A 15,412-nucleotide genomic window follows, 5' to 3' on the forward strand; every position below is an offset into this window, starting at 1 on the left:
ATGTGCACTGCCAGTTTATTTTGGCTGCAGGCGGTCAAAAAGCATCGTCAGTTTTTCCAGCGTACTTCTACATGAGGCTGGATGAGGCGGGAGCTCCTCAGTTGTCTGTGTGACAAAACCCAAACGATGTGGTCCGCTCTCTCTGAGGTTTTTCCATTGCTAACTGCTCATGTATTTTTAATATTTTCCTCAAAAGTGGCGGGAGACAAAACAGCGCCCAATAGTAACTTGAGGGGGAAAGTTCCACGATGGTTTGCTCGGCGTGGTAATCCTCAATGAAATCTTCTTAAGATGGGATCAACTTTGAAGTTTGTTACATGGATGTAGGATGTAAATATTTGTTGTTGCAGTACTGCATACTAAGACCATTGGATTGTTGTTTTGTATTGTGAAATTGAAGGGCGCCTAAATGGGTTTATGTTCTTGTGATATTATGATTTTTTTCTTTAAAATTATATTACTTTTTTCTCTTTGAGGCTACTATTTTTTGTTTGTGTTTTCATAGAATATAGTCGTCCGTCGTTTATCGTGATTAATTGGTTCCAGACCCAATTGCGATAAATAAATTTCGTCAGTATAGGATTTAATGATAATTTTTTATATTTTTTAATATTTTATTTTATATAAAATATTATATATATGTATGTTATATTTTATATATTATTTTACATTTTACATTTTACATTTTACATTTTACATTTTACATTTTTATTTTATTTTTATTTTTATTTTTATTTTTATTTTTATTTTTATTTTTATTTTTATTTTTATTTTTATTTTTATTTTTATTTTAAAATTCGTTTTATTGTTTTATTATTTTTTATTTATATTAATATTTTTGTAGTTATGAGTTTCTAAATACTTTCAAAAACATTATTAGAGCCCCTTAGACATGAAATAACACCCTTATTGTCACTTTTGCACTCCTGTTTTACATTATTTACAGCATATTGCGCAACTGTTATGCTACAGGGACTGTCGACAACCGCCAGCTAGCAAGCTAACCAGTTAGCAAGCTAACCAGTTAGCCTCAAAAGTATTTCTTCTAAACTTAAGAAAGGGTTTCAAACCGGTTTGGGGAGGAAAGACAAGTAAGAAGCCACAAATTTGCTTGAGAGCTAACCAGCTAACCAGCTAGCGAGCTAACCAGTTAGCCTCAAAAGTATTTCTTCTAAACTAAAGAAAGGGTTTCAAACCGGTTGGGGAGGAAAGACAAGTAAGAAGCCACAAAGTTGCTTCAGAGCTAACCAGCTAAACAGCTAGCGAGCTAACCAGTTAGCCTGAAAAGTATTTCTTCTAAACTTAAGAAAGGGTTTCAATTGGAGTGGAGAGGAAGGACAAAGTAGATGCATCAAACTTACCACTACCACACGGAATGAATTAATTTCCTCAAAAAAAATGCAATATACTGTAGCGTTACGATATACTAGCAAGGGACGACTGTATACAATCTTTTGTCTTCATTCCAGATTTAGGACTTTATTTTGGTGGTTCAGTTAATATTTTTTCATTTCAGTGTATTACCGCATGAGAAACACAGTAGTTTGTTCGACTTTTCTAAAAAAAGACATCTTTTTTACATCTGTACTACATCTGTAGTTTCTGTAGTAAAACTTTGGCACCTAAACCATGTAAACCAGGGGTCTCAAACACGCGGCCCGTGGGCCAAATGTGGCCCGCAGGACGCTAGTTCGAGGCCCCCGCCTTGATATGAAAGTTTAATGTTAGTGCGGCCCGCGCAAGTTTGATATGGATGCTGTATGGTATCATGTACCCAGAAAAAAATATTACGTTTGATTAATGTTCATGTTAAAGGTTAAATAACTGTTAATAGTTATCCTCCCTATCCGTGTGGAAGTAGTAAGTTTTTGGCTTTTTAAGTTTAAAGGTCGCTAGCTCTCTAGTTTGCGAGTTAGCATGTGTCTCAAGACCCTGCAGTTGCACAATATGTTGTAAATAAAAAGAGTATAAATGTGACTATAGTCGTGTTTTGTCATGTCTACAGGGCTCTAATAATGCTTTGTTAATTTTAATCTGAAAAAAATAATTTGTCTACCCACCAACTATATGTGGTTTCTTAAGTTTTTATTATTTGCCATTTTATTATTATTATTATATTTATTTATTACCGATTGATTTTCTTTATTCTTGATTCGTTTATTTATTTTTCATCTTATTTTGTGCAGAAAAATAAAAATTAAAATATTTGAGAAAAGTGGAATGTTTTATCAGAGCTTTTCTGTAGAAAATCGGAACCAAAGCACTGAGTATATATTTCTGTTTTTAATTAATGCGTTTTTTTTTTTTTTTTGGAAAACCTGATGCGGCCCAGCCTTGCCCAGACCCTAGCTCCAGTGGCCCTCAGGTAAACTGAGTTTGAGACCCCTGATCTAAACCATCACAAGAAGTGAGTTTTGCAAAGAGCAAAGGAGTGTGTTTTGCTTTGTCTTTGTCATGTTTGCCACCACATTTAAGCATCACCACTTCTTATTGAGTAAATCTAAAATAAGTTCTTGAACGGCTTTTACACTGTAGTTATATTTATACGCATATACAGTACCTCCTCCCATGTGAAGTACGTGAGCTCATCTCCATCCTGGAAACGTATTTCCCCATGCTGCGGCGGCTCCTCCACCACAAACTCGATGTTGATGGAGTTGTAGAAGGGGTGTGAGATGTTGATGACGTTGTCGTTGATGACCTGGCTGAAGCCTTCCTTCACAGTGAAGTTGAAGGTCTCGATAGGGATGAGGCGAGGCACGATGTTGACCGTGATGTGAAGGTCCTCCACTGTGGTAAAACCATTGTTGACGTCCATAGTGAAGCCGTCGAGACCCTGCATAAGACATTATGCGAGTTATTCAAGTATGTCATGTTTTAAAGGGGACCCGTTATGCTCATTGTTTGGCCCTTTGTATTGAGTTGTAGACTTCTATAGAGCAGTTCCACACAATATTAAATTTATTCATTTTCTACCGCTTTTCCTCACGAGGGTCGCGGGGGTGCTGGAGCCTATCCCAGCTGTCTTCAGGCTTGAGGCGGGGTACACCCTGGACTGGTGGCCAGCCAATCACAGGGCACATATAGACAAACAACCATTCACACTCACATTCATACCTATGGACAATTTGGAGTTGCCAATTAACCTAGCATGTTTTTGGAATGTGGGAGGACCCGTAGAGTACCCGGAGAAAACCCACGCATGCACGGGGAGAACATGCAAACTCCACATGGAGATGGCTGGTCTCCTAGGTGTGAGGTCTGCGCCCTAGCCACTAGACCACCGTGCCGCCCCACAATATTACAAAAACACAAAAAAACACAAAAAGAAAGCTTTTTAGTTCTTCCAGAATCTGCACCTATTCCTGCATAAACAGTCTGTTTTAATGTATCGGTATTGCACCCACGGCCCGCCTCCAGGCACGCCCACTCCGCTGTGGTTGGTCACACTCCCGAGTGCTTAGCTAGCTGCAAACCTAACTTTATAGGAGTTGATAAACGGTATAGGAGTTGATAATTAACAGTGATTTATCTTTTTGAAATGATCCCGAATCCAATCCGGAACTAGGGACTGGACGGTCCGAAATTTCTCAAGAAAAAAGATTACTTGAAAGCTTCTCTCAATATTAAGAAGCTTTGGCATTTCATCGGTAATGTGTAATGCTATAATGCTACACAGACAAGCGCTTTTGCTCCATGACTTACATAAAATAACCACAGTTGCGACACTGATTATTTGTTACTTAATGCTTGCTCTTCTGACTCTTCCACACAAACAAGTAACGTTGGAAAGACATCAGGCTTCAGCAGCATACATTTGTCGGCTAGTTAAGCTGCATACTGGCCCATGTTCACAAAACAGTCCTGTGTGAAATGCTGCCAGATTAAAATGCATTTGTTTTGCTGGTAGGGAATTAGGAACTCCAACCACTTGTGACTGATGGTGACGTCTTTAGGAATTGTAAACAAATGTGTCTTTCCCTTACAGGCCATTGCTAGCAGCGTAAACAGAGAAGCAGAGCTTGGGAGAGGGCAGAGTGCTTATCCAGCTTACAGACACGCCCATATAAGGGAGTGCACAAAGGGGCAGTTTTACCACGCCTTCTGAAACTGAGCATTTTGAGCCATCCCAAACGTCTTTCAGGGCTCACTTTCAAATATGCAAACCTCATTATCTGAAACTTTGGCATCATTTAACACGAGGATACAACATTTTAACTACATTTAAAATTCAAAAAAGAAAAAGCATAATAGGTCCCTTTTTTAAAAAGTCACCACCAATAACAAAAAGCCAATAACAAAGTAAACAGCAAACCTGGATGGATGCGGACACGTAGAGGATGCGCCCGTGATTGACATCCTCTTGTGTGAATGAGTGAATATAATCAAGGACTGGCGAGTCGGTGCCGTCCGAGCTGTTTGTTAGCTGGACCACGTGACCGAGGCGAGGAGGCTCTTTGATGGTGAACACCATTTCTGTGGGCAGGATGTCCGCTTGCTCCACCTAAATGAAAGACAAAGCAGTGGCACCATCTCTGAATCATTATTCCGTTGACAGATCTTCACAAGCAGATGAAATAAAATAATATACTGTAAACATAGGATGATGCTTTAATTTGTAACGCATTAGAACGATAGAATTAATATAAATGTGACTGATGATGCAGAAGTGTCAAATTTTCTCTCTGGAAATTAGCTAGCTTGAATATAAAGGTGTAAAAACAAAAGAATGAGTGCTTAGCACACGTTAACACAGGAGTGCCCAAAAATGCAGCCCTGGGGCCATATGGGCCTCCACTGTTTCTTCATTGGTCCACGGCACATTCTAAAAATATTATTTAACAAAAAAAAAAAAAAACAACAACAGCAAAAATGTTCAGTAATTTTACAAGAATAAAGCCAAAATATGAAGTTGTTGTCTAATGAGAAAAATATTTCTCATATTTTTTTGAGAATAACTTTGTAATATTACGTGGAAAAATAACATCAACGTCAAACAAATTTTTTAAAAGCTGTAATATTATGTGAAACAAAGAGATCAAGGAATGAAGTTGACTTACAGAAAAAAAGTACAATAACTTTGTAATATCACGAGGAAAAATAATGTCATTTTAGAAGAATATAGATGAAATATTCAAGAGGAAAACAATTTTTTTAAAAGTTGTAATATTATGTGAAACAAACAGAACAAGGACTGAAGTTGACTTGCAGAAAAAAAGTACAATATTACAATAATAAAGTCAGGCATAAAGTCATAAATATGAGAAAGAAAATTCTGAGAAGAAGTTGTACATTTTAAAAAAGAAATGGGGAAAAGCAGCTCTAAGTAAAGAATAAAGTCAAAATATTAAGTGAAAATTTTTTTTAAGTGAGGAAAAATAATGTAATTTTAGAAGAATATAGATGAAATATTCAAGAGGAAAACAAATTTTTTACAAGCTGTAATATTGTGTGAATCTAACAGAACAAGGACTGAAGTTGACTTGCAGAAAAAAAGTACTACAATATACTATACTATACTATAATATACTACAATAATAAAGTCAGGCATAAGTCATAAACATGAGAAAAAAATTCAGAGAACTTGTACATTTTAAAAAAGAAATGTGGAAAAACAGCTCTAAGTAAAGAATAAAGTCAAAATATTAAGTGAAAAAAGAATGAGTCGAAAATCCCAATTTTATGAGAATAAACTTGCAATATTTTGAGGAAAATAATATTGTAATAGCATAGAGTTGAGTTGTGATGTGCAAGATATATCGCAGAATGGATTTTAGGCCATGTCACCCATCCCTCCGTGTTACTCCTAACAGACTGTGTGGTTATTGTTGGAGCTACTGCAGGGATATTGCTAACAAAAGAGCTCTCACACCTGAGAAAATACAAGGAAATTGTGCTACGGGTCCAAGAACACCAATCAAATTTAGTATAATAACTCCAGAAGGCTGTCTTTCCTTTCAGTTGGCACTGAGTGCCGTTTCCTGTCACTTTGAGCCCAATATTTCTATAATTCGGGGTTCAGAGTATGGAAAATATGTGCTTACAACTTCATTAACACTGGTGTGTGAAATTGGGACAGGGCTGTATACTTGTGTCATATTACACATTTACACACAGGCAGATTTATGGTCATCCTACTCGGAGAAGTTTTTAATCAGCTCCCGGGAGCCCCTGAGCCTGTTTAGCAGTCATGGCTCCCTTTCACAATATTTCACATCACACTACTTTGCATTTCATAGTGTTGTAGGAAACATATTAGATGCACTCCCACCAGCCAAGTCAATATTTTACTATTTGTAAACGCGGTGCCATCAAGGCTAAACAAGTGCGTATGCATGCTTGGTTTTTCTGAATTTTTCCCACTCTGTGCAGAGGATATGAAATGTATACTTATATAATTTTGCAATCAAAATTACTCTTCATTAGTCTAAAAGTACAACATGTTCAGACTTAACAGATGAATCCCGTGAAGTACTCTCCAAATGAACGGGAGGCAGGCCCCCTCGTACAAATTACAGTGGGCTTCAGGAAGCTTCCCGCGGGATACGCGGTGCTCTGTTTTCCACACTTAATAGACTGCAATTTAGTACATAAAGTAGATTAAAAGGAGCGCCTGTGCTGTCACATTTAGTGTGACTTTCATGTGGCGGCAATGTAGATTAGAGAGACGAGGCATCGGTGGGGTGAAAAAGCAGACCGCATCTCGTCAAATAAATGCGGACGTTCTCAAATTCATTGAAAATGCTGTGTGAAAAAACATAAATTTTGCTCAACATGAAATATTGACAGGGTCAGGAATTACCTTGAGATAATCCGAGTTGATAACGGTGTGCTCGCCTTCGTAGGCAATGATGACTTCATTGGTCAGCACTTCAGGCTCAGAGAGGTACCCTTGTTTGAATATTTTAATCCTGAATGTGCCCTCCTCTGAGTGTCCTCCTGCTTGGACTGTGAAGCTGAATGCATCCTTGGACCTCAGACTCTCATAGTTATGTTCATAGGAAACAACACCCTTCTTCAAGTCCTCCTGGGTGAATTCTGAGGACTCGATCCCGCTGACAATAATCCTGCCATCACTAGGAGGGGATGTTACATGAAACGTTATCTCGCTGTCGTCCCTGATGTCCATGTTGGACTCTGCGCTCAGCAGCGTCGTGTCGAGGGTCTTAGTGCCGCCGTGGTCAATGACGATGATCGTGTTGTTGACGACTCGCAGGTAGGCTTCACTGGCTTGGATCTGCAGCAGAGTAGTCGTTTTGTGAAAGCCGTCGGACACTTGCAACGGGAAGCGTTCCTGATCAGCTCCGTGATGAATGAAGAGAACCTTTTTATCTCGTAGATCGGCTTGCGTGAAACGGAAAAGGGATTGTGAGGGATTCAGCGAAGAGACAATGTTTCCAGAGAGGATTCCCTCACGAGCGTAGACAATCTGGGAGTCATTAAAACCCGAGTCGTCATCCTTGAAGCGGATGTCATCAGTCGTCAGCAGACGCTGACCATGGCGGACGACATCGAATACTTTATCAACAACCTGCAGTGGAGCGTGCTCGTTCTTGCTTTGGATGGATAACCTGAAGATGCCAGTAATTGTTTCCTGAACCCCAAATTTGTCTGCGCTCTGATCAAATACCGTGAAGTGAAATTCATCACTAACTGTCCTGGAACCATCATGCTGGTATATCAGTCTGTTGAGTTGGAGGTCTTCATTACTGAACACTCTAATCGCTCCATCAAAACGAGGTTGACCTGGCGGGGAGTCCCTTATCAGTCGCCCATGTGTCGGTGCTTGAGTGATCTGGTACATAAAATCTGCAGAGCTGGTTGATTCCATCCAAAGATGATTTTTGTCAACAACTTGTTCACTACCATGTAGGACAGTTAGAACCTCATTGGTCAGAGTAGGGGCATCGGAATCAGCGAGGATGTTAATTGGGAATGTGTACAAAGGAGAGTACTGATCGTCAACAAATACTTTGAACTGGAATTGATCGGTACTGTCAACAGCTCTTTGCGCCAGGACGCTGTAAGTGATATAATTGTCCATAATGTCTCTCTGAGTGAATGTGTCCCCTTTAGTCAACTCTGTGTCCAGTAGCTGGAGACTACCCAGTGTTGGAGGCTCGACAAGGATGTACTTAACAGTTTCCGGGTCTGAGTTTTTTCCTTTCACTTCTGCTTGAAGCTCGGTATTTCCGATTGTTACTTCCTCACCGGACTGCATTTCTAGTGGGACCAGAGCGGAGAGTTTCACTGGAGAAGGCATGATCTTGACTAAGAAAGTATTATTCCACAGGGAGAACTTCCCCAGGTGTGTGTCAAACTGAATCCGTTCCAGAACAACATCTTCCTGGTCACTTGAATCCGTGCTAATGTACCTTAAATGGTTTTGATCCAGATCTGATTGATGGAAGGCGTTGACTGGTTTTAACACGCCATCGCTTGTCAATAGCTTGAGTTCCCCAAACATCAACGGTTGTGTTACGTTATAAATGACGTCTCCATTACGAGGGTGTGTGAGCACAGCCAAGTTGTTGATACCAATAGAAGAATTGCTACCTTGAGCCAAGACGAGGCCTGTGTTGGTAACAATAGTCATATGTGGCTGAGTTAAAGCCAGCTTAAAAGTTGCAGAGTGGATCACAGATTGTCCGTCTGATACTTCCAGGGTCATTGAATCTGCATTGCCCCCTTTGTGCACATAATAGATACTCCCTTCCTTCAGATTCCTGCAAGTAAACTCAGTGATCCGTCGTCCCGGCTCTTGGCTGTTCTCGAGATAACCTACTTCTACAGAAGGCTCGGAGGTCACAGTTACTACTAAGTTGTCACAGCGGGTGTCAGAATCGGTGATTTTGATCAAGCCGGGGCTCAAGCGAGTTCTGCCGTTTTCTGTAATGGTGATTTCTCCCCCACTCAGTTGCGGTATGTCATTGACGGGAATAATTTCAACTGGTACAACGTAACTTTGCGATGTTTTAAGACATTCCGGGAGATATGCGTTACTGCTAGCGAGCACCTCCAAGTGAATTCGATCTGCATGTCTTTCATGTCCGTCGTGCATGTACTTGATTTTGTGGTTGACAACATCCAAGAGAGTGAATTTTTGTGTACGCTTTGTGTTGATGTTCATATCAACCACACCGTACCAGGGGTCGCTTTTGAGCGAAAAGACAATCTCCGACTGACGCATCCCTGCAGCGCTGAGGTCAAAGGTTGGGCTCAGATTGTCAACGTTAAGAAAAACCTCTCCGCCTTCGGGTACCAGCAACGGCGTAACGTCAAGGAGCTTAGTTACATTTTTGAATATCTCTGGCATGTCGTCTGTCGGGTAGCAATGTGGTTCGGTCGTCTCGATATCGACATAGCGAGTTTGAGGCGGGGGGGAAGTTGTCGTGTCAATGTCATAATAACTGGAGTAGTCATAGTCCTCTCCTTCGCATTTAACGTGAACGTCTTTGGTCACCAGTGCATCCTGCAGACTCCTATCCTTCTGATTGACTTTGATCTCCCCCAAGCATCCGATAAAAGACTCAGCTGTCATTTCTTCCTCCGCACGGTTCAATGACCCACTCTCGCGAAAGAGATCCTTCATTTTAGCCTGAATGCCTCCCAAATACAAGTTTCCCACCAAGTCCAGTTTCTGTGACGCGTCGAGAGGAAGCGACACGATCTGACTGTCGACGTTGATGTCAAACGACTCCTGACTGACCTGCACCCTAACTCTGTGCCACTGATCGTCGTCCAACTGAACCTCCGTGTTCTCCAGCACCTCCATGCCGTTGCCGTAGTCCAGCAAACCTTTCAGGTAGCCTTTCACGATACCGACCGCAATGAAGTCGCTCTCTCTTCCAGGGTGGAAAGCAAGAAGGGCATCCTCTATGGTGGTTTTCATGAGGAATTCCAAAACTCTCGGTGCTCCGCTTGCACCACTCCAAGTGGGAAAGGAAACAAAAGAATCGGGAGTGCTGAAACTAGTCGCCTCTCCGTCACCCGCCTCAAATTCAGCGCTGCAGGAATCCTTGGTGTCGTGGCATTGTTTAAAAAGCGTGCTGAGAATATCAAAGTCATGGGACTCGAATTTCACGTCAGTTAAGCAGCCCCGGAAAGGTGGAATGGCATTGCTAAGGTAGGGAGCGTCAAGATCTCCGGTTCCTCCCATCCAAATGCCCAGGTCAATGTTTAGCTCCTCTCCTTCATTCCTCACGGGGACGAACGTTGAAAAGAGTTCGTCGATTATCATGGTGAGCTTGCCGTCCTGCAGCGTGAGGGAGACTTTGTGCTCCAGAAGATTGTTCAGCTGTAGACCTTGTGAGGATGACAGGGTCACCTCATCTTGTCCTAGGTTCATCCGGGCCTGTGGAAGAATGATTTATATCAAAATAATGTTGCGTAATTCAATGTTTTACTTTCTTCCATCACTTCTAAGTGACCTACTCACCTGGATTTTCCCATTTTGGAGCTCAATGAACAGGTAGTCCTGCATTCCAGCAGCGAGTAGCAACAGGCCGCTTCTCCGACTCGTTTTCATCTGTAGTGACACATGGAACGTGGAGACATCTTGGAAAGCTTGGATGCTGCAGAAACTGTCCCCAAAGTAGGATTCTGCGAAAAATAAGATGTTTGAATAGGTTATTTAGGGCTACAGTATAGTAGTCCCATGTCAGAAGAGGAGCCGGAAACATTCCATTATGGTTCTAACTTCTTTATAACACTTGCTGGTGTCCTCCAGCTGTTCCAGAGAAGCTCCCATGGCCTTAAATATTTTATTACCAAGACATCAATCATAATCTCGGCTGAGTTTTCATGGACATATGGAATGTCCGGGTACAGTTGCCTCAGTTGGTATGCAGTTTTGGGAGTAATGATGATGGCGACAAAAATAACAAACATAGTTATTGTTTTCCAGTACCAGGTAATCTAATTAATTAATAGTTTAACTTTTACACCTTTATAGTTACAGACAGTGAAATGTGCTGCATTGTTATTGTAACGTCCTGACAAAGGTTCATGAAGTCTGATGCTATTTTTTAAAACTTTATTCTGACTTTATAGTTTAACCTAAAACTTCAACACGCAGGCCACACAGCTTGGTTCGATTCCCCGCTCGGGAAACACTCCCTGTGTGGAGTTTGCATATTCTCTTTGTGGGTTTTCTCCGGGTACTCCGGTTTCCTCCCACATTCCAAAAATATGCTAGGTTAATTGATGCACCTGAATGCACCATTCATACAAAAAGCTTGCACAGCACTGAGAACAGTTTGCTAGTTTTGATCCCGTTTGTCGAGTAAGAAGTGTCCATTATCTGACATGACTTTTTACACGATGTACCAACTCTAAAAGAACATTCACCCCCTTCTTCATAGTATTATGAAGTTTTTTTTATCATATAATAATAATATATGTATTACAATATACGTATATTATATATTCATTATATATATATAATATTATTATATTATATTACTAACAATAACAATAATAATATTTATATTAATAATGTGTATACATTATAATTATAATTATAATTATAATAATAATTATTATTATTACAAAAATACATACAACCAATTTTAACAATATGATTTAAAAATGTTTATTATGATGAAAAAAAAAACATTTTCCTCAAAGGGGGCGGCACGGCGGTCGAGTGGTTAGCGCGCAGAACTCACTGCTAGAAGACCAGGGTTCAATTCCACCTTTGGCCATCTCTGTGTGGAGTTTGCATGTTCTCCTTGTGGGTTTTCTCCAGGTACTCCGATTTCCTCACACATTCCAAAAACATGCTAGGTTAATTGGCGACTCCAAATTGTCCATAGGTATGAATGTGAGTGTGAATGGTTGTTTGTCTACATGTGCCCTGTGATTGGCTGGCCACCAATCCAGGATGTACCCCGCCTTTCGCCTGAAGACAGCTGGTCTCTAGCGTGTCTGCGACCCTCATGAGGATAAGCGATACAGAAAATGCATGCACTGCAACAGCAGTGCTCAGCTCCAACACCATATAGAGTCTCGCCGTCCTCTCCACACCCACACAACACTTCCTCATTATCCACCAATAACCTATATCCTCATGCAAGGTGCATTCCTGGACATTGGAACTTGAATTGAACTGAATATCAACACAAAGCACAAGAAAGCTGTTACATTTTGTACTGGTAGCCACACACAGGAAGACAGGAGCTGCAAATAAAAGGAGATTTTTTTTCCTGAATGTGACATTCAATTGAAATGATATCAACATGAAAAAGGCCAGGTTGACTGTTCATGTTTCTAATAGTACGCAAATTCTGCTTTTAACTTAGACTCTGCACTTCGCTGTCCTCAGCAAATGCAGGAAGCCATGGAGGAAGTCAATTATTTCCCATTGCACATAGGAGATTAAGCTGGACCACCGCCAAGACAACTATTTCCTCGACATGGATTTCCCCTAAACTGTTCTCAGATATACACTCAGGATCGGGTATTTCCAGGAGACAGCTCCCGATACAGAAGCTCTTTGGGTCAAGCTGAAGATCTCCTGTCTTTAAACAATAGTGATTTTGCAATAGTGACACAGAGGGAGATGCTTAAGTGTCAAAGTTAGGATCTCCCATGAGATCCTGAGGTTGTAAGTATTCCCCCCAACATCAACAACATGGGCAGATTCCCAACATAGACAGACTATGATTGCATCAGAAAAGATGGCAAACAAAGAACTCTATAAATGAATAAAATACGTTTTCCCACGTGGGAGAATGTGATTGTGTTTTTGAACCCGTGTTGCGTTGTCATCAAATACAAAACAACTGAGTGTCGTTTTTAGTTCCTCATCCTTTCAATGAACCCTCCCAGATTAGCAGCAGCTACGACTGCAAATATAAACCAGGACAATCACTTTCATTTGCTGTCAGCAAGGACGGACGGAAGCAAAGCCTCTGTCGTCACACTTCATTGCTTGGGAGATTTGACTAAGAGGCGTCTGGTTCAGCTTCCAAGGCTTGGAAAGCCAAACGCTCAGCAACTCTCTCCGTCGTACATTGTTGCACAGGAGCCATCTCCTGCCGACGAGGAAAATTAATGTTCTTGCTTTCCCAAAATAAATATCAGAGACAACCCATTTAAATGGCACCACATGTTGTATTGTAACCAACATTATATTGAGTAAATATAAAATGAGAATTTCAAGAAATGTTATTTTTGTGCCCTCATAATCTAACACGCCTCTCAGAAAACTTCAATTTGTATGTTAAAAACAAGTCCACACTATGCTTTTTTTGGGGTGTAACAATCTTATCCGTGTACTCCTGTGTTTACATGTAATAGTTGCCGTATTTTGATTATTTAAAACACTACCGAAACTTCTTTCCTCTGCACATTGATACTAGCTAACACGGTACCTCGCTAACCGCTCAACTCGGAAGACGGAAGAGTGGAAAACCTAGCTCTCCATTTTGCTACAAAGACTCAACAAGATGCTTGTTTGCCGTCAGCAGTTTTTACCTGAGGAGTCGAGCACACGTCTTGTGCTGGAAGACACAGCCATCCCAAGGAGAGCAGACATTGTAAGCGTTGTTGCTGCTGTTGTTATTGACAGAACCATGCGCCTTGAAAATAAGTTTCGGTGGTGTTTTAAATGATCAAAATACAGCAAGATACTGCAACTATTACTATGTTATCATCAATGTATGTGTTTATGAATGACACAGCATGGATATCAAACTATGCAACGTTGTTAGAGGTTTTTTTTAGAGGGCTTCATAGTCGAAATCCCAATGACGGCATTGTAAGCTAGCTGAAATTAACTTGTTTTCTTGTGTTATAATGCACAAAAAAGGGAAAGAAATACATTATGGGTGGTATACGGGCGCCGCAATTTTTAGGAAATTTGTTGGCTGTGGCCAGCACGTAGAGGAAGTAGGCTAGTCAGAGGGGGAGGGGTTTCGTACATATGGAGTAAGTGGTTTGTGCATTTTATTAGCATTGCTATTTTTGCACGTAGCCAACAAGTAGGAGCACCTGTGTCTGGATTTAACTCCCCCTTAATAATCAACATTCATTCATTTTGGACTGGTCGCCAGCCAATCACAGGGCACATATAGACAAACAACCATTCACACTCATATTCATACCTATGGACAATTTGGAGTCGCCAATTAACCTAGCATGTTTTTGGAATGTGGGAGTAAAGAACATGCAAACTCCACACAGAGATGGCCGAGGGTGGAATTGAACCCTAGTCTCCTAGCTATGAGATCTGCGCGCTAACCACTAGACCGCCGTGCCGCCCTAATAATCAACAAAAACATTTTATTGTGCCACTATCTTCAATTTCTTTCGGGATTACTTTTTAGTCATAGAGAGCTGCACCGGTCAAATCTGCAAGCCGGCGTTATAAAAACATTAAACTTAAAAAGTGCTGTCTAACACCAGTTTTTTGAGGTGTGTCCTTAGAATACAACTATTGAGAGGCTTTGGTCATTTGGTAATGGTAATGGTAATGGTTTTATTTCATTTGAACATGCATCAGATTACAATTGAGTGCATCCCATAATCAGTTCCCAGTTCCACATGTCCAAAAGGAGTAGGAAGAAGCAAAGCTTATTAAATCCTACCCCTCCATCTGGTACTTTTACAATCAGTAACTGTTACATTTGTTCACTTCCTGCTTTCCATAATACAGTTTTTTTTAATAACGCACTTTGTACCGAAGTAGGAGGTGATATGAGCATCCAATGCCATAATGGGTACCATAGTAAGTGTCAATATAGTGATATATATAGCACATCATGACTGGTTCAAGACTCTTCATCCTTGTATTTAGCAAACATCAACTGCTTGTATTGTTTCTTGAATTGGCTCATCGTTGTGCATTGTTTGATTTCCTGACTCAATCCATTCCATAGTTTGATTCCACATACTGAAATGCTATGGCTAGCATAACGTAGTCCTAGCATACAAGTGTTTCAAATGTACTTCTTCCCTGAGATCATATTTCTATTGGATGTATTGGATGACATTTTTAGCTGATTGGTTATTTTTAGCCTTATGCATTATTTTAGCTGTTTGAAGATGAACTATATCAGCAAGTTGAAGTATTTGTGATTTTAGAAATTTGCTGCCACATCCCGACCCAAAGCCTATCATGGTATGCATTCCGTAATTGATGCCAAGACGAAAGTACTCCAGATGAGTGACCTCCGCTAATTGCGCAGCAGCCTCCAGGCCCAGACTGCGAAATAGACGAGGAGAAGAATCTTTTCTTTCAGGCAAATTGCATTAACAAAGAAAACCTCAATGAGCTCTGTACGTCTTAAACCTGTGGCTTTTGTCGGATTGTTCACTGAGCGTGGGGATAAAACGCTGAAGGAGAAAGCGATGCCAAGACAATTCCGCCCGGGGATTTTCTGGTTGGAATTCAGCTCGCTCACCGTTT

General features: G+C 40.7%; 1 protein-coding gene across 1 annotated transcript in view; it reads right to left on the bottom strand.

Annotated features, from left to right (window-relative positions):
• The window catches only part of cspg4 (chondroitin sulfate proteoglycan 4), a 78,385-nt gene that overhangs the window by 15,273 nt on the left and 47,700 nt on the right, over positions 1-15,412 (bottom strand). Inside the window, exons 2-5 of the mRNA XM_058076147.2 lie at positions 10,439-10,602; positions 6,803-10,354; positions 4,316-4,504; positions 2,561-2,836 (exon numbers count right to left, since the gene is read on the bottom strand). Of these exons, the coding sequence (XP_057932130.2) occupies positions 2,561-2,836; positions 4,316-4,504; positions 6,803-10,354; positions 10,439-10,602 (4,181 nt within the window). The remainder of the gene's footprint in view (positions 1-2,560; positions 2,837-4,315; positions 4,505-6,802; positions 10,355-10,438; positions 10,603-15,412) is intronic.

Source organism: Doryrhamphus excisus, linkage group LG1, assembly GCF_037039965.1.
Source record: "Doryrhamphus excisus strain RoL-2023G ecotype Guam linkage group LG1, RoL_Dexc_Guam_v1.1, whole genome shotgun sequence".
In the NCBI taxonomy this organism is placed as follows: domain Eukaryota; kingdom Metazoa; phylum Chordata; class Actinopteri; order Syngnathiformes; family Syngnathidae; genus Doryrhamphus; species Doryrhamphus excisus.